General features: G+C 46.4%; 1 protein-coding gene across 3 annotated transcripts in view; it reads right to left on the minus strand.

Moving 5' to 3' along the window:
* Positions 1 to 3341: 3341 nt before the first annotated feature.
* Positions 3342 to 19888, minus strand: part of BACH2 (BACH transcriptional regulator 2) — a 360814-nt gene continuing 344267 nt past the window's right edge. For all 3 annotated transcript variants that reach the window (XM_022552705.3, XM_089921867.1, XM_022552713.3), the window contains 2 exons: positions 15062 to 15268; positions 3342 to 9687 (listed from right to left, as the gene is read on the minus strand). In XM_022552705.3, coding sequence (XP_022408413.1) covers positions 9205 to 9687; positions 15062 to 15268 — 690 coding nt within the window. In that variant the 3' untranslated portion in view covers positions 3342 to 9204. The remainder of the gene's footprint in view (positions 9688 to 15061; positions 15269 to 19888) is intronic.

The raw sequence follows: 19888 nt of genomic DNA on the forward strand, positions 1-19888 counted from the left end.
TCTGGAAGCAATGATACCCTGTAGCAATATGTCATTAACACACCTGAGACCCAGATCAGGATTTCTAAATACTATTTTCCACTGGAAGGGAGATCTGCTGAGAATCCTCATCGCCTGAACAGGTTAGCTCCTAAGGGCAGAGAGCAGGATGAAGAAGGAGGGGGAGTCTATCAAAAGGAACAAGTGCAAGAGACTCAGTATCCTGAATATGGGTAAGTGGCTAGGCTTAACATTTCCAGTGATAGTATTTTTTACAGTTTTTAAAAATTCTCTTACTCAAATAATTTAGATGAAAGTGCTCTGGAAATTTGTTAGAAATTTCAAAAAGTGCATCTAGTTGTGGTAAATAAAGATGCCTGCAAATTATTTGAAGAAAGCAAACAGAATTTGCTTTCTATTGGAGCTGGAACATCAGCCTTCTCCCTTGGACTGGGACTTATATTATTGGCTCTATAGTTCTCAGAACTATGCCACCGGCTTTCCTGGGCCTCCAGCTTGCAAAAGGTAGATTGTGGAATTTCTTAGCCTCCATAATTGTGTGGGCCAATACGAACAAATCAACCAATCAATCAACCTGTATCTATATCTATATCTGTCTCTCTATAAAATCTCCTATTGGTTCCGTCTCTCTGGAGAACCCTAATACCCTGGGTAACTGCCCAGGATTTTGCAGAACGGAGCCCAGTGCTGGCTGGGGCTGGTCTGTGCTTCTAGCCCAAATGGCTCCTGAGTCTTCTCTGTTCCAATTTGCAGAGGAGGAAGTGAGGTGTGGAGATGTGAAGAGGGGTGTGATCTTTTCCACAATGAATTGGTAGAAGAGCCTGTGAAGACCAGGTGTGTGAAAACGATGCTGGGGCCAAGCCAAATGGGTGCCATTTTAAGGGGCATACCATATTCCAGGTGCTTAGGCCACATGATCTCTACCACGTGCAACTGTGTAAAGTTGTTGTTTGTCCTCATTTTATAGATCAGAGAAGGCTCAGAGAGATCAAGTGACTCGCCCCACAGCTAAATTCCAACTGAAGTGCCTGTTTTGTAGCTGGAACTCAAATCCAGATCTAGTTGCTCTGAGGCCCATGCTCCTCGCAGGAAGCCCTGCCCTCTCTCTTGTCTGTGACCATCATGAGCCCCTGCACAATGATTTGTTTGTCCATCTGTCTACCCGACTAGCCTGTGAAAGCTTTCAGGATAAGGCTGTGCATTTTAAATCTTGGATGCCCAGTATGTAGCCCAGTGTTGGCTGAGTGCATGCATGTTTATGTATAGATGCCAAAGACCAGACGTTACCCATCGCTTGCAACCCTCCAGTCTAATCCTTATTCCCTGGTGTCTTGTCCTGCCTTGTCTGCAGGTTTATTATGAGAGACTCTTTCAAGAGCCCATATGGCAGCGTTCCCCACCTCCCCCATAGCTTTTCTTGTCATTTAAATTTCCTTCACTCTCAAAAGCCTTTATAGGGTCATCAACTGTACAGCACAGATAGAGGTTAAAAAAAGAAGTTAAAAGGATGCAGTGTAAAATGTAACGCTTCTAGTAAATGTTGCGGTGTCTCTGAAGGTTTCTGTCCATTGCTTTAGGATGAGGGTCACTGCCTCGGGTACATTTGTCTTCAAGGAGAGGGAGTGAAAACTAGCCACGGAGAACCAGTCATGCCTCTTTCTGGTTGACAAAGCAGCCAGTAGCAAGTAGATGTTGGGATCTGTAGGAGCCAGGGGGTGGGTGTAGGGACAGAAGGGATCATGCTCTTGAGTCAAATGAAAGGAAATTTCATAAGGTGATGTGGGATGTGCGGCTTTGTCCATATTTCTGGACCTGGATTCTCTGATACCAGGAAGTATCGTATTCATTTATACCAGGAAGGCAGAGGTGCTCAGTGGGGAGAATTGGAAGCCCATCCCACTCTGGGCACCATCAGAAGCTGGCATTAGACGTGGAGTATGGTCCTGCCGATGCATCCTAACTGAGGAGGCGAGGGTGATGAATTGGAGAAAGGTGGAAAGTTCTAGAACTATTTCAAAGAAGAGCTCAATTTTTTTTTCCATACAGCATACAAGAGACCTGCTGGCAGGGAGTAGGCAGACTGAGATTCCTCACTGTGCTCTGGAAGTAGATACAAGTCACACCTAAGGTGCACATTCAAAGTAGGAAAGAGAATGGCTGCCGCCCGTTTAGGGCTGGGCGGTGTTTGAATGCTTCCCTTCTGCAGGATATAAGGGCCTTGTTCTGTATCAAACCACAATTGCCGTTCCTGCCACAAGCACAAATGTTGGGGTCGAAGGTGCATATGACCATCAGTTCGAAGTGACCAGGTTTTCCTACAGAAAACTTTGGGACCATGACACACCGTTTTCCTAGAATGGATTGAATAACTTCATGTCTTCAGGCAAAGGACTCTATTTTACCTCTGACACCTAAGATGTTTCACAACAGTGCACGTTTGCTAACCCCGTTATATGGTCCCTGAAGCCCTCGCCTCAGTGGGGAGCCCGTGGAGGGAGTGGAGTTCAGCAACTGGTAATTTCAGTTTTCCCACCTGGTAGGTGGGGTCAGGCCATGCACTTCTGGAAGCTCAGATCCCGGCAGCACTGCATTCTCCTGCCATCACTTGAATCCATCCTCACTGCCAGCTTGGCCAGACCACTTATGAGTCCCTTGTACTCAAGTTGTCTGGTCTGCCCACCATTCAATAGCTTGTTTTCCCTTTACATCAAAATCCAAGACTCAAATGATCAAATATTCTTTTCTGGCTTAGATGTATGTACACCCTAATCACAATTCTAAAATCCTTGCCCTGCAATTCACTGTATCTTGGCATTGGTTTTTCCTCTTCCCCATTTACTTTCATTACCTTTTTATTTTCAATTAAACCTATTATTTTCAGGTAATTGTAGATTCACATGCCCTTAAGAAACAATATTCTTCACCCAGCTTCCCCCAATGGTGACGTTTTGCATAGCTATAACACAATATCAAAACCAGGAAACTGGGCTTAATGCCTTTTGTTTACTCTCAGGCACTAGGAATTTTTGTGGGGTGTTTTTGGCTGTGCCGTGTGGCATGCGGGGTCTTAGTTCCCCAACCAGAGATCGAACCCATGCCCCTTGCACTGGGAGCATGGAGTCTTAACCACTGGACCACCAGAGAAGTCCCGGTACTAGGCATTTTTAAAATTGGGAGTTGAGGAATCGCATTAGTTATCACATTTTTAAGATTTCTAATCAGATTAACCAGGTAGCAGATAAGGGTCCAAACAAGAGGAAGAGACGTGGCTTCTCTGGGAGGAAAGAGTTCCTAAGGCCTCCAGCTCTGTAATCTCTAACATAGGGATCAGAGAAGATCAGTTTACAATGTGTAATGATATGTCTTTATTTCATCAACAGAAATGGTGTCTAGACAAAATTCAGTTAACACTAGCAATTCAATTGAGTTTTTTTTTTGCACAATAGTATATTTACAATGAGTAAATGAAGTTTCAATTCATTAGTTCATAGCAATGCTTTTTTTTTCCCCAAAAAGGTAAAAATTCTTAGTTACAGAGAATAAGCATCAACAGCCATTTCATTTTTTACAATTAAAAACCACAAGAAAAACCACAATCACTTAGAAAATAAAGACAAGCCTAAGAACTAGTACAATAAAATGATGCATTGAATTAAGTTACATTAATCGCATAGAATCTGTGTAAAAAGTATGTAGAAAAACACCTGATGTAACCTGTTACAGTCGTTGACCAGTTATGAGAGGTACAGAGGGTTATACAGGTAGATATGTGTGAAAACTGTCCGTATTGTTTGACCTGGGGAGGAAGAGGAGAGGGGCTGCAGCCCCTTGCATACACTGAGAAGACCCTGTTTTGAATATGGCCTCTGGAGTTTGTAAGGCATAGATTAGAGGTGCACTTGCATCAGACTGGTTCTGGAACAAATTCTCACGGGCCCTTCGGGCCTCACAAGCAAAGGTGGTGCTTGCCTTGAATGGCTCACCGTGTCTAACCAGCGCCCGAAGCTCCTGCATGCCTGTGGAAGCTTCCCGATCACACTAGAAGTGGCAGGTCTTTTACCTCGGCGCATGAACGGGCATCCCAGCATTTACACGTGCGAAATGCATTGTTAGGACTCATGTGGAGGTCACCCCTCTGTCTCCAGACATGTTTTGGTAGAAGACTTAGCATCAAACTGTAGGAAAAACCCTTTTTGTCCAAGTCCCTTCACTCTTTCCTGTCCCCACGGGAACGTTTGGCACCGCAGGGGAGTCTACCTGAAATGAAGGCTCTGGGTGCACTTCTGTGTCTAAGGAGGCCACTGTGTTATCTGAGGTCAGTCCACTGGAATGGAAAGGAAAGTCAGAGCTGTTTGTCCATTGCTTGAGAGTGCAATGCACACACCACGTCACAACAGGCAATCAAAGCTACGAAAGTGGGCCTCTGCAACCAAGTGGGTTTTCTTCACAAAATGGCAGCATCCTTTTCATATTACAATGAAAATGCACTGATATCCATGTGATATAAATATTATCTCCCAGGGTGGAGTGTAGGAAAATACTATACACTTTTCTTTGCAAGAAATGTTTTTGCACCGTCGGTTGAATAATTTATCCTCCATCTGCCACAATAGGTCTTTTCTATGTACAAAGACTATTTGCACGCAGTTTTGTGTACAAATATATTCTATTCTACAGCATCCGTCTTGGATGCCTGGGTCAGGAGATGGCTCGAGCTGTATTTGGCACACACAGCTTGAACACAATGCCCCCATGCACACAGACTGCCCGCACGAATGCCAACTCCACACAGACGTTGATCTGAGGACTGACTCGCCAGGAACTGAACCTACAAAATCCTCAATTTGGGGACGAGAGACCAACTCATGGTCCAGTGAGCAGCTTTATTCTTTTTCTTTTTAATCTTTTGGCCGTGCTGTGTGGCATGTGGGATCTTAGTTCCCTGACCAGAGATTGAACCCGTGCCCCCTGCATTGACAGTGCAGAGTCTTAACCACTGGACCGCCAGGGGAATCCCAGCTTTATTCTTTTAAAAAAAAAAAAAAGTATGTTTCTTTGCCTATTTATAGTGATTTGAGGACAAAACTTGATTCTGGCTGCCTTCTTGATCGGCAACTCCTCCAACCATTGCTAAGCACTAGTGGCACCGTTTGAAGTCATGTATTAAGCGGCTCCTAGTTGAAATGGGGTATAATGTATAGAACTAGGTAGCTAATAGGGTTTTGAAAGAGCTTTGCAGGCTTTTACACATTTTGGGAGGATTATGCTCAACATAGCATGTGGATCAGCTTGAAGGGGCAGGATTCAGTGGTTTCTTAAAAGGCGTAACATTTTCACACCTTTGTTTGTTTCTTCTTTAATGGCCATCATAAAGCATTAAAAGAGAAAGTGTAGGTTTAGACCTCTTGATGGTACACTGGACTTCACAGTGTGCCTACCTGGCTTTTAGCAGTCCCCTCATACAGGTCCTGTTGCTGGTCCCTGCCTTCCTTTTCAAGGAGAAGTGGCAGTTGACATACTAATCACCAGCCTTTTTTTTTTTTTTTTTTTTTTACTTCCTTGGGAAAGCAACACAAGGATTAAATCCAAAATCATAGTGCATCTTAAAAGCAGCATACCTTTAGAAAGACAGTTAATAAATTACTTGTACACTATACAAAATAACATTTCCTAGTGCAGCATCACCTCTGACGCCTGAGTCATTGTTAGGGAACCCAGAAGAGAAGGAGCAGGTGGGCTAGTAACTTTGCCAGCTCTATCTTTGTTCGTTTTTGCAACAGTTTTGTTCCAGAATCAGTATGTCATGAAGTTCTTTTATTCAAGGCACCCCCAGATAACGAAGAGAAACAGACACATACGGCAAAGCATGCACCTGCCCTAGCCTGACCAACCTGAACGAAGTGAGGTTGTCCGGAGACACAAGTAGAACAAAGGCAGATCCGACGGGAGGACTAGTTTCAGGCGGATGTTAACTAGCCACAGGGCCACCTCCACTGTCCCCGTTCTAACAGCCCATGCCTGACCCAGCCACCTGGAGACACAACTCGCCTGTCGCAGGGACCCTCCTGAACATTCTGTAGCTGGAAGAGTCCTTTATATCTGTAAGGATGGACCCTTAAAGATACCACTAAATGTCACCATGCCATGCAGATGCTATTCCTTGCTGTTAACTTGCTTTTCTCTTTCAGAAAAGACACGAGTTGCACTAAGGGATCCCAGGGAAAGGAGAAAGGCTGGTTTTTAAAATTCCACTTGAGGCAACTTGGACTCTGGTCCCCAGCTAGTCCTCCCTTTGAATCAACCCGGAAATAATCTTGACAAGCACATGGTTCGGAGCCATAAGAGACACAGACGCGTCACGTCAACAATTGCACAAAGCCAGTCGCTGTTCCTGGTCGATAGTGAACCAAATCCCAATAACTTGTTCACATCTCTAAGAAATCAAAAGACAGTTTCTCCAACAGTGTTTTTAACCAGTTCCCACGGCCAGAGTGGCAGGGGTGTGACTGGGGCAGAGGAAGAAACGCGAGGCAGGGGCTGGTGGGAGGAGACTGTGGGCTGAGTTAGCAGGGAGGGGATTAGAGGGCACCCCTCCCCCCCCCAGCGGGAGGCCTGCCGCACAGGACAACAGAACGGGGACGGCACGAATGGGACCACGACTACCAGATGCACATGTGTTGGTACCAGGGTCAGTCACGCCAACGGGCTGGTTTAGACCTTGTTACGATATGAGCAGAAAACATTCCTTTTTCCAAAGAAGAGGAGGTCACTTAAAAAAGGCAACAAGAGAGTTAAAAAACCAAAAAAATACTGTTGGCCGACTCTTCTACCAGAACACATGCCTGTGATGGATCACGTGATTCACAACGAGTTTAAATTCGAGTTGTCACCAGTATTTCCCAAAGGCAAACCTCACGGTGAAGCACAGAACTCTTCTACTAGGCCAAGAAATCCCAACAGCCACAAGAAAAACGGTACCTCCAACTCAGAGCTGGATCACAGTCTGTCTCAGACGAGCACGCACCATACATACACACGTGAGAAAAAACAAAAACCCAGAGGCAGGTTTTAAAAGTGGAACTATTTTCAAAGAAAAGCCTTTTTTTTTTAATCCTACCGCATGAATCAACAAATTTCTGGCATTCATACATATTTAAACATTTAGCACTAATATTTGTACAGAAAAAAGTTAATACTAAAACATATGTTACTATGATTTCACTTTTCGCCTACGTCATATACTAATTTCCCCTTTTACATGCAGCTTTAATATCTTCCAAACAATGGCACAAATAAAGAAACAAAATCAACCACCTAGTCCCCACTGCCCACCAACCCATCCCCACATCAGACTGTTCAGGACTTTTCCTGCAGCCGGCCCGGAGGAGGGAGGGAGCTGATCTCCCCCCTGCGCCGGCTGTGGCGTCCGGCACACCTTCCTGTAAACGTGGCCAGGGGCCAACGTGCCCCCTGGGCCAAGGGAAGCTGCTCTCTGTGGGTTGCAAGCCAACTAGTTTTGCAGCAAGAGAAGGAAATGATCATCAGGTGAGGGTGAGGTGTGTGCCTGGTGAGTGGGGGGCAGGGAGGGCTCCTGGCCATGTCGTGTCCAAAGCCTCAGAAAGAAATCTGCCTTCGGACTAGAGAAGGGTGGAAAAATCTCAGAATTCAACTCAAAGCATTTGGAGAAAGAAGGGAGAAAGAAATGCTTTTGCCTGCGTCAGGGACAGACCTCAGGCTAACATCTGTCCTGCTCTCTCCTACTCTGGGCCAGCTGCGTTAACCCCAGGACGGCCACCTAAGGGCGGCACCCCCAGGGCTGTGATTCAGACCCCCCTCAGGTGAGTCCCTGGCGGGAGGCAGGTCCTGGGCTGGGAAGCTGGCTTGCTGAGCAGCCAAGTCGTTCGACGGAGAAGTTCCTACTATCCTATGCTTCCGAGAGCAAGCAGAGGCCTGGGGAAGTGTTGAAATGAATGGGACTTACTCCCGGGCTGAGAAAACAGTTCTAACTTGCTATTTAGGAGCCAATGCCTGCTGAGTTCTGGTACAAAATCACGATTCCTGCTGTTTCGATGCGCTTTTGAGTGAGACGTCCAAACTCTTTCCCCACTTAGGAATCTGAACGTCCAGCATCAACTCTGAACTCTGCGTTTAAACTTTGCTTAGGAAAAGGTGGGGAGGAGGTGAAATATAAAAATATTCAAGCAGATTATCGTCTACATCCTAAGATGAATTCATTATTTGGCAAGATTGTTTTTCCTACATAATTATCACCTGAGTGCTTTTTTTTAATTAGCTAACTGTTTTACTTTTTTAACTAAAAGCAAAGAATATACAGTTTACTTGAGTTATACTGAAGTGACAACTTCATTTAAGAAAATAGGTTTGACCCAAAACTCAGTGCAAGTGGCAAAGTTGACCTTGACTGTACAGTATCTGCAAGAAAAAACCAAACCCACGATACTCAACTGGCACCACCTGATGGTGCCCAAACCAAACCAACCAAACAAAAAAAGGTCTGAAATAAAACCTCAAAGAAAGCTTCCAACATTGAATTCTGTCCATAAATAAGCACAACTTGAAAGTGAACTGTGAAGCAAGAAAAACGACCATCTTAACAATTACAAACTAGTTCTAGCGTCAGAGACAAAAGAAGAGGAATGTTGGAACCTGTTTATAAACGAGAAACGAAGTTTCCAGTTTTAGGATGAGAAAATTGAGGCATGCAGGACTTTTGCATATGGAGAGAGATATATATTTTATATATATATTATATATAATATGTACAGTCTAGCTATAAAACTTTGATGTGTATAGAAGCTGTCTTCAATGAAAAAAATTGAACATTCAGAAGAAATTCCTGAGATAGGGTTTGTGACATGGGCCACTGAGAAAAAAAATCCGTGGTTGGGTCCTAGAGGTGTTATAGTCTATCCCTGTTAAGACTGAAATGAACCCACAGACAGACAGCATCATCACTGTCGTCTTTCCTTGCCTGAGCAAGGGGTAGCACCATCGTGAAGGTAACTATATATCGCTCCTGCTTGAAGGGAGGAGAGAATACTTGGAAACAGTATTGCTGCTAAGACTGCTGTAGTGTGCACCAAATTCCTTCTTGGTTCTTCCAGACGACAGACAAGCGGCACCGCAGGCTGACCCATGGACACCTGGGTGGGAGAGGGTTGAGAATTAGGAGGCAGGCCGTCACTAGGTGTAATCTTTCCTGGGCTGTTCATCGGTTGTACACTTATCAGTCATTTCCTGGCAGAAGTCCACGGTCACCGTTTGGCTCCTGGGTTCCAGAGGAGGTCCTCTGTCTGAGAAGGTTCCTGGGTCAGTGCCTTCCAGCCTCCGAGCAGAAGTACAGTTCTCTGAGGCGCTGCTGGGCGCCCATGGGGGCCCGGGGGCCGCTGTGCCCTGCTCCAAGCAGCAGGGCACGCTTTCCTCCACCGCACACTGGGGGGCGGCAAGGTTCTGCTCCACGCCCAAGGGCACGGGGTTCATACCGGAGGCTGTGGGGAGACCCATGGGTCTGAGGACAGGGCAGTACCGATGCAGGGCCTGGATCTGCTCAGGGCTCTGGATATCTCTGCAGACTTCCTGGGAAAGGCAGGAGAAGTTGTCCAGCAGTTCCCCCATGCATGCTTTCAGCTGATTCCTCTCTGACAACAGCTTCTCTTTCTCACACACCTGAACAGAAGAAAGAGAAAAGGCCTGATCCAGCCTGAATGGGAGGACCCAGCATCCTGTTTTCTGGAGCTTTTCTTTTTAAAAAAATTTTAACGGGTTTATTGAGGTTTAATTTAAATGCCATAAAATTCATTAATTTCAAGTATGAAACAATCAATGATTTGTAGTCAATTTATAAAGCTGTGTAACCATCCCATGATACAATTTTAGAACAGTCCCATCACCCCAAGAATCTCTTTCACTTCCACTGCAGTCACTCCCCATGCTTACCCCCCGCCTCAGGCAACCACTCACCTGCATTCTATCTCTATAGATCTACCTTCTCTGGAATTTCATATAAATGGAATCATACAAGCCCACTTCATTATTTCTTTTCTATTCTTTTTCAAATTCTTTTCCCATTTAGGTTATTACAGAATATTGAGCAGAGTTCCCTGTGCTATACAGCAGGTTCCAGGGCTTTTCCAGCGTTGGTTTTTGCATCCTACATTATAGTATAACTCATAAATGACTAGGTCAGGATCTAGAAACTTGAAAGATGAGAGCCTGGACACATACTTCTGCCAAATCTCCCGTCTGAGCAGGCCATCCAGATGTGCCACTGACCCTGACACCTTCCCCGTGGTAGCTTCTTTTCACGCCTCTCTGAGGCCCAGCCGAGTGACCAGCAAAATCACCACGAACCAGAAAACTGCAGAGAATCAAGGTTCCAGTTTCCTGGAATTTGGGGTTTGCAGAGAATCCATTGGAAAACTCTCAGTCCCAAACCCTGTAGTTGAAAATCTCCCCCAAATGCATTAGGTTGCGATTTCTGAAGGTCAAAAAACAGTCCATCAGTTCCAACTATATGACATTCTGTAAAAGGGCAAACCCATAGAGATAGTAAAAAGATCAGTGTTTGCTAAGGAGTGGGGTGGGGGAGGGAGGGATGAAGAGCTGAAGCACAGAGGATTTTTAGATGAAGCTACTCTATGTCACTGTCATGGTGGATACATGCCATTCATTATACATTTGTCCAAACCCATAGAACATACAACACCAAGAGTGAACCCTAAGGTAAATTATGGACTTGGAGTGATTACGATGTGTCATTATAACTTCATCAGTTGTAACAAACGTACCACTCTGGGGAGGCTGTGAGTGTGCAGAGGTAGAGGGCAGGTGGGAACTCTGTATTTTCCCTTCAATTCTGCTGTGAACCTAAAACTTCTCTGAAAAAAGCAAGTCTATTTAGAAAAAAGACAATGAAAATTGCAAAAAAAAATCAACCATCAGCAGTTTCACATGATTCAATCCTATACTTCCCTGATGGCGCAGTTGTTAAGAATCCATCCACCTGCTAATGCAGAGGACACGGGTTCGAGCCCTGGTCCAGGAAGATCCCACCTGCTGCGGAGCAACTAAGCCCGTGCACCGCAACTACTGAGCCTGTTCTCTAGAGCCCGTGCACCACAACCACTGAAGCCCACGCACCTAGAGCCCGTGCTCCACAACAAGAGAAGCCACCGCAACGAGAAGCCCACGCACCGCAACGAAGAGTAGCTCCCGCCCGCCGCAACTAGAGAAAGCCCGTGCGCAGCAACGAAGACCCAACGCAGCCAAAAATAAAAATAAATAAATAAATTTATTTTTAAAAAAATCCTGTATCAGTAGGCTCTCTGGCCTCTGTAGCTGATGGACTGAACACAACGGCACAGATGGCTGGGGACTGTGCAGTGAGTCCCAAGACCAGTTCTCTCTGGACACAGGAAGCAGGGACAGAGGTGAGAAGGCTGAGCCCTAGAGTACCAGCCCAGGGTTCTGAGATATTCTCCTTAGAGGAAACCCCACATAAGCTCTTGTGTTACTAAAATTCATCACCCCATCAGAGAGGTGAATTTAGCCACCACAGAGGAGACTGATGGAGGTTTTCCCATAACTAGCTGTGTGAGGAGAGAAGAAGAGGACGCTCCGTGAGGTGCACGCAGTGAAATGGATGGAGAAACGGGACATCTGAAGCGCTGTGAAGTGAGTCCTCACCGTTTGCAAGGGTGCGCAGGAGAGATGAGAGGATGCAAGACGATGGGAAAAAGAGGGGGGGAGAGGGAGAGAGAGAGAGAGAGAGAGAAGCAAACATACCAGTGGGTCTCCTACATGGGAGGTGCACGTGCCGAAAGACGAATGCAATCTGGCAGACAGTGTGGACATGTGTGTCGGAGACAGAGATTTACACGGGGAAAGGGCACCTGCTAAAATATTTATAAATTTATCAAGAAAACATGTTTTAAAAATGAAAAATAAACAGATGTACAAGTGCAACTCGAGAGGAATACATTTCGCAAGTTTGCAAAAGCAGAGTGAGTGGCGTGCTGGAGACCGCGTGGGTGCGGGCGGGAGCGAGTGGGCGCGGGAGCCGGGCCTTGCGGGGCGGGACCAGACTGTCCCCGCCCACCGGGAAAGGGCGCCACTCCCCAGAGCGGGGGCGGGTGTGGAGTAAAACACATCCGGAGGGCTGGCGAGGAATCTTACACTCGTGGCTGTGCAGCTTGGACCTCCTTACCTGGACCTGCAAGTCTGCAAAATGGGAGGCAACACCAGCCCCAGGAGGGATCGCGGTCTCCATTCTGCCACATCATCCTGGCCAAGCCACCCACCCCTCCACGTCCACTGATCTATGAAAGGTCCTGGGCCACTTTCTAGGGGGAAGAAGATGAAATGCTGCACGTGACAGGGTTTTGGTTCTCTGCAGGAAAGGCAGTATAAATCAAGGCCTCGGTTAAGAACAGGATGCTCTAAGTCACAGGTGCCCATCGATGAGCACGCGACACTCTCGTTCAGCAGGGAAATGCAGCACATTACTCAAGGGGTTTCCAAAAAAGCAGGGGGAGAAATAGGAGACGCCTTCTTGGTTTCTCAACCGAACAATATTAGCAAAGGGCTTTAGGTATCTGCCAGGGGTATGGCTTAGACTTTCCTATTTGCTCAGTATTACAAAATTACACAGGGAAGAGTGCTAATTACAAAAAATCAGGCGTTTCTCAAATATGGATGATAATAGTTATTCTCATACCTGAAAAAGAGTGTTGGGCCGAATTACTATAGACATGTGCTTAAGGCCCGGAAACCTTATACCCAGCAGGCTCAGCCTTGCTTGGGTCCCCACTTAAGCCCAGCAGGCTTTCCAAAGACCCGCACTCATAGGCAGCAATGACTTGCTTCCTTATGTTGGCTTAAGTTAAACATTTTTGTTGTTGTTAAAACAACATTAAAGGGCTTCCCTGGTGGCGCAGTGGTTGGGAGTCCGCCTGCCGATGCAGGGGACGCGGGTTCGTGCCCCGGTCCGGGAAGATCCCACATGCGCAGAGCGGCTGGGCCCGTGAGCCATGGCTGCTGAGCCTGCGCGTCCGGAGCCTGTGCTCCGCAACGGGAGAGACCGCAGCGGTGAGAGGCCCGCGTACCGCAAAAAAAAAAAATCAAAAACAACAACATTAAAGAAAAATTTGAAGGAAAGAAGGAATTTGTAATCTCATGACTCAGTCACAATTTCTAATACATTTTAGGGCAACAGACATTTCCTGAGAGGCTTCTCAAGACTTGTCTTGTTGTGAGGAACCTGCAGTCTAGGGCCAGGGCTGAGGAGACAGACACATACACAGATAATGCAAGACTAATGTGGTAAGTATGAAGCCAGAGGTCAGATCAGGGCCCTGAAGACAGGTGCTCAGCTTCACCAGGGACTCAGGAAAGGGGCTTTTTGGAGAGGTGAAAGTAACCTGACTCTTAAGGAACAAAGGATGTAGTCAGAGAAAAAAAACAGTCGAGGACTGTCCGAGGTAGAGGAGAAACAGCAGAGGCATGAGCACAGAGGTAGAAACAGCAGGAGACGGGGCTGAGGGGAAGTGCATCCAGTTTGATTTTATTGGGGGTCCAGTTCCAAGAAGGGAGAGGAGGGTGATGCTGGAGGGTAGACCGAATCACAGAGAACACAGTGCATCTTGCTAAGGAGCTTGGCCTTTATTTTGTAGGTGATGGCAGCCGCTGAACATGGGCACATTTCCCCTGCTTGGTTGGTGTTAATTAAATTAAGAGAGAAAAAAAAAAAAGACCCCGAGGTCCAGGACTATCTTGATAACAGGTAACATTTACTTCGGCTTCTCAAATGTCTTATTTTGCTCTTAGGTTCTCGTTAGGACAACGGCTTACCAGGAGGCAAAGGACCGCCACGTATAGCCTGAGGACCCAAGCTTAGATCATGACCACAGTCCGTGGGCTCCCTCTTCTTCAGCCTGACACAGACAGGGCACGTGGGATGAGTTTCCAGGATTTGGCCGGCAGAAAGGCTGAGCTGAATGAAGTTGCGTTAATTGCCTTCAAGGGTACAGTCAGGAGCCAGAGGCCACCTGGATTTACTTCCTGCAGCTTAAGGTTGCTTATCAAGGAGAAGGGAGTGCAGAGCTCTGAGTGAGGGGGAGGCGTGGGAGATGGGAGATTATTCCCCGAGACAAAATACTCTCAGGCACAGGGAGGAGGTGACAGCCACTTTGAGGCAGAATTCAGGACCCTGGGGCTGTGAAGGGCTTCAAGAGATCACGTGGCTGAGCGACCCCTGGTGGTAGGCTGGTGTCCCGCTTCTAACCCACACTCCTCCATGTCCATGGGAGGTGGGAGAAAGCAGTGCAAATAAGATTTGGAATCAGGCAGCTGGGTTTGCATTCAAGCTCTGCCACATAGTGGGGAGTTACCTAACCTCTCTGCACTCTGGTTTCCTCCTTTGTAAATGGAGATAAAGTAGAACCTAAATCATAGGGTTGATGTGAGGATTACATGTGATCACCTACAGAAAGGGATTAGAATAATATCTGGTCCACATATGCATGCAGTAAATGTTAGCTCTCAGCACATGTTGAATGGAAAATAAAAAAGAAGCACCTCTAGGGGAGGGGAGGAATGGGAGTTTGGGATTAGCAGAGGCAAACTATTATATATAGAATGGATAAACAACAAGGTCCTACTGTAGAGCACAGGGAACTATATTCAATATGCCGTGACAAACCATAATGGAAAAGAATATGAAAAAGAGTATATATATGTATAACTGAGTCGCTTTGCTGTACAGAGAAATTAACACAACATTGTAAATCAACTATACGTCAATACATTTAAAAAAATATACGAATGGCTAAAAGATATAAAATACTGACAAACAATCACACACCTGCACAGACACACGCATTACAGATATAAAGCTATTATTTTTGTTGAGAACTCGTTTAAAAATCAACTCGAACTTCCCTGAACGGTGGCCTTCTCTCTACCTCTCTGGCCTTCGCTACTGTAACTTTGCATCAGCCCCGGTCACTCCAGGTTGCTGACAGCAAAGGGCGGGTCAACTCACCAGTTTGCGGATTTCACATTCTAAGTTCTGAATACAGTCCAGCTTCCTCTTGCGGCAGCGCTGGGCCGCGATGCGGTTCTTGCTGCGCCGGCGGACGTCGTGAATGAACTCTAACTGCTCTGAGGTTAGCTTGTGCATCTTAATCATCATCTGGAAATCATTCCTCGGGAGATCTGTGATTTGATCTACAGGAAAGGGAAGTTTGACCTGGAACCAAGAATAACAGAACATGATTATGGCAGCTGGATTTTTGTTTTCATTCTGGCAGGTGGAACATCAAAAATTGGAAAAACCTCCTTTTTCCAATGACCGACTACTCTGAAAACGACTGAAGCAGGCAGTGATTATCCTTTCCTGTTTCAAAAATAAATAAGATGTAATATTCGGATAATCAAACAGAATGTAAGTACACACATTATAATGTGGTTGTTATTCCTGAGATCTTTGAAGCAAACAGCATGGAAAATACTGGAAGATGTATACATTGCCAGGGCTCTATAGTTAGTTGAAACCTACTCCCATTGAGTCTCAACTCAGAAAAATGACAATTTGTAGACAGACATCAACTGAAGAATCATCTAAAACACTTGAATGAAGAGAGCACTGCACACCTTGAAGATGCTGGAAAGATGAAACAGTCAGTGTAATCTGTAGTTACAACAGCATAAGGGAGACATAGGGAAAGAACCTGGAGGGGCTATACCAGTATGATCTAGGAGTTAGAACTGGGCTTTAGTCCTTCCTGCCAGACGTGAGACTGCAGGCTGGTTACTTTACTTCTCTGAGCCTCAGTTCCCTCATCTGCAAAACCGGGGCGTGCCTTTTAGTTGCACGGTGCTATATACCCACTGGGGACTTTGTATTTTTGGAAAATACAATGGCCAACCCTTCTCACATTTCCTTTTACAACGTGATGTTGACCTTCCTCAGTCAAGAGGTGGGATGCGTGTTCCTGCCTCTTGACCCATACAATGCAGCAGGAATAATGTTGTGTAACTTCTGAAGCTATATCATAAAAGCTGTGCAGCCTCCCCTTAGGCCTCTTAGATTGTGGTCTCTGGAGGACACCAGCTGCTGAGCCTCAAGGACACTCAAGCAGCCCTGTGGAGAGCCCCACGTGGAGAAGAACTGAGGCCTCCAGCCAACAACCAGCATCACCTCACCAGTCACATGAATGAGCCACCTTGGACATGGATCCTCTGGGCCCAGGCAAACCTTCAGGGATTGGCCCCAGACAACATCTGACTTCAACCCCATGAGATATTCTGAGCCAGGAGTGCTCAGATGGGCCACTCCTGAATTCCAGACCCATAGAAACAGTGAGAGATGTTAAATAATTATCATTGTTTGAAGCCATGAAGTTTTGGGGTGATTTGTTATGCAGCAACAGATAACCGATGCAGATACTATCAGAAAGAGTCCTACTTTCAAGCTCTTGACAAATCAAGGCAGGTAAGCGTCATCCAAAGAGAGGACACTAGTCTTTTAAGAGATGAATCTATGTTCTCCTTATATTCTGTCACATGCTTCTTTACAACCCTGTGGCAGTTTGAAATCTTTCTTAGGAAAAGAACTGCTGTTCTTGTGGGCTTCCTCAGCACCCACAAGGTAGAGAACACAGGCCTGCACCTTCCATCAGTCTGCCATCGCCCTCTTCAAGACTACTGACGAGGACTTAGAGACTGAACTTATGGTTACCAGTGGGGAAGGGTGGAGGGGAGGGATAGTTAGGGAGTTTGGGATTGACATATACACTCTGCTCTATTTATATATTTATTTAAAAAAAAAAAAGAATTTTATTTACTTTGGCTGCGCCAGGTCTCTTAGTTGCGGCATGCATGTGGGATCTAGTTCCCTGACCAGGGATCGAACCCAGGCCCTCTGCATTGGGAGTGCAGAGCCTTACTCACTGGACCACCAGGGAAATCCCTACATACTGCTATATTTAAAATGGATAACTAACAAGGACCTACTGTATAGCACAGGGAACGTTGATCAATATTCTGTAACAACCTAATTGAGAAAAGAATTTGAAAAAGAATAGATACATGTATATGTATAACTGAATCACTTTGTTGTATACCTGAAACTAACACAACATTGTTAATCAACTATATTCCAGTATAAAATTAAAAAAGTAAAAAAAAAGACTCCTGACAAGGCAGAGACTTGAGGGGTCAGTTCTGGTCCTGCTCAGAAGCTTCTGGAAGAGGAAGACTGCATGTTGCTTGGCCAAGAGACAGTGTTTCCCTGCTCAGACGGCTGAACTCCCGCTTACACCAGCGTCTGCTTTAGGTGGACCAGCAGATGGCACTATAAACCTAAACTTCCTTCAGGAGCCAGGCCAGCGCTGTCCAATGCAAACAACGTGAGCTGCGTGTGTGATTTTTACATCTTCTACTAGCCACGTTAAAGGACGTGAAAAGAAACAGGTGAAATTAATTTTAATAATATATTTAATTGAACCCAATGGAGCTAAAATATTTTCAACATGTAATTAACATTAAAAATTATTGAGATACTTCACCTTTTGGGGGGTACTAAATTTTCAAAATCCGAAGTGTATTTTACACTTGGGGGTTCATTACAATTCAGATGAGCCTCGTTTCCAGGGCTCAGTAGCCACGTGTGACGTATGCCTCCTGTACTGGACAGCACAGCTCTAGAAGACGGAACAAGTGGACTCGAGTGAACTTCAGTAACCAGAGAATCAGACTGGCAGGTCTGGGCTTAATTGATCAAAATATTTTGGGGTGAAGAAACCAGGTCCTCGTTACTATTCAGAAGCTGCAGCGTTATGTCTGGGTTGTTCAGGGGAGTGAGAGGGAGATATTTTATCCTAAGCTCAGGCTTTTGCTTTGGTTGCATCAGATGCAGGCAGACATGAGTCTGGATCCTGGCATTTGTGTCTCGTTAATCCCCAGGCACAAAGGCAATCCTACTAAAGATCTGCCTTCCTGCGGCTGGGTGCAATGGCTTAGTCAGGTTACTTCATAGCTCTGAGCCTGTTAGACGTGGCATTTGCTGAAGGATCCCAGTGGGTGCTCTGACTGAACTTCCATAGGGCGAACTCTGTCCCATGACACCTGTCAAATTCTGGCCCAAGAGAGCAGAATCGCAACAGTGCACATGACACCATGCTCGGCTCAGCCCTGCTTTGGCCGCTAATGATGGGCAGTCAGGACAAACAGCTCCTTGTTTATGGACCCGGGAAAGGGCTTTGTCCACAGGCTGTGTTTGCACAGGGCTTATAATGATATGAAAGAATGTTTGATTTCCCTTTTATACCCTTTGGATAACAAACAGACACTCAGATCCTGGATGGTACCTAAATAACACAGAGGTCTGTCTGTTGGGGACACGGATGTTTCCACACCAGGCAGGAGGCTTGTTTGCACAGCAGGGGTTACAGCACTTCGGGCTTCGTGGCGTCTCCCCCTCTGCTGACAACAAAGCAATTCTGCTTCTGCTCTACAGTGTGTTTACTTATTTTCAGACAGAATATATACCTATAGCTCAGGCCACAGGGAAAGTCAAAAGGCCTTCTATACCAAGAGCTACTGTATTTTAAATCCACCAGACAGCAAACATAAAACACTACGGAAACAGGACCGAGGTTGACAGGAAAGAGGAAAAATCAACAATGCTGGTTTCAAAGTCCTTGAAGCAAAAGGCCATATAACATTTCAGCAGAGCTGTTGCAACTCAAGCTGCTTTGCAAAGAGGTCAAAGGAAAATCGTCAGCTATACACTTTCTTCCACATGAAGAAAGAAAGAAAAAAAAGCCCAAACCCCAGCTACTCTTGTTTCTTTCGAAAAGGTGCTGCTACCCTTCTAGCTAGGGAGAACTTACCCCAGCTACCAAAGGGAAGCCCCTGACTGTTCTTGGAAAGGCACAGTGGGAAACTCACCACACCTATTTGTTGATTTCAGGGTAGTAAGTTCCAAGCTGATGGGCATCTTCCCCGGAGATGAACAGCAGCCGCAGACCCATTATGGAGCTGGGAGAACATTCCTTTCCCAGGCTGGCAGGCACCCACATAGTCCCCAGATGGGCTCAAAAGTCAGCTAATGTGACTTGGCCTTGGACCTTGAGAAGGCTGAGGCCCTCCTGCCTTTCTTCTGGCAAATTCTTAGAACCCAATGATTCCTCCAGGATTTTACTTCTCGGAGGTAGCTTAGTTTTCATTCCCGGGACCCTTGTAAACAGTGAGGTGAGAAGATGGAGAGTCCAGCCAATCACCACCACCACCATTCGGCAATCACACGCGAGTGAGGCTCAGCGTAGAGACACAGAAGGCTGGCCAGGCTGCTTAGAAGGGCAAAGGCCCGAGGGGTCCGGGGCGCCGATGTCTCTCTAGACAGGTGCTTGCCGCCGCTTGGGTTCTCAGTGGAGACTCACTCCGAGAGTCGGGCAGCCTCAGCCTGTCTAATCTGCTCTGTTGCTGTCATCCTGGCCCCAGCACGGTACGCACTCTCCTCTCTCTGGGGCACAGCAGGAGGAACAGGGCAGAAGCTGTTTTCAGCCGGTACCCGTCCTGGCTGGCTCAATAGTGACCAGAGGAGGGGATTAGACCTCCTGGGAGCTCCCTGAAATGAGTGGTCCCTGCAGTGCCGAGGGGTCTCTGGCCCTAGGGGCTGACAAAACGTGGGAAGATGCTGTGGCATCTGGACAGTGAAAGAAACCTAAATATTCCTCCTTGGGGGCCCGAGCAGGGGATGCTGCTGGCTGGACCCCAGGTGCTTGTGCTTCTTTCTCACCAGACAGAAATCAGCTGCTCCCTTTCTCTCTCCTGCCAACAACTACCCTGTTGCTGCCGCCAAAAC

The sequence above is a fragment of the Delphinapterus leucas genome, chromosome 12 (genome assembly GCF_059928025.1).
Source record: "Delphinapterus leucas isolate spDelLeu-1000000601 "Yukka" chromosome 12, BTC_Dleu_Yukka2, whole genome shotgun sequence".
Taxonomy (NCBI): domain Eukaryota; kingdom Metazoa; phylum Chordata; class Mammalia; order Artiodactyla; family Monodontidae; genus Delphinapterus; species Delphinapterus leucas.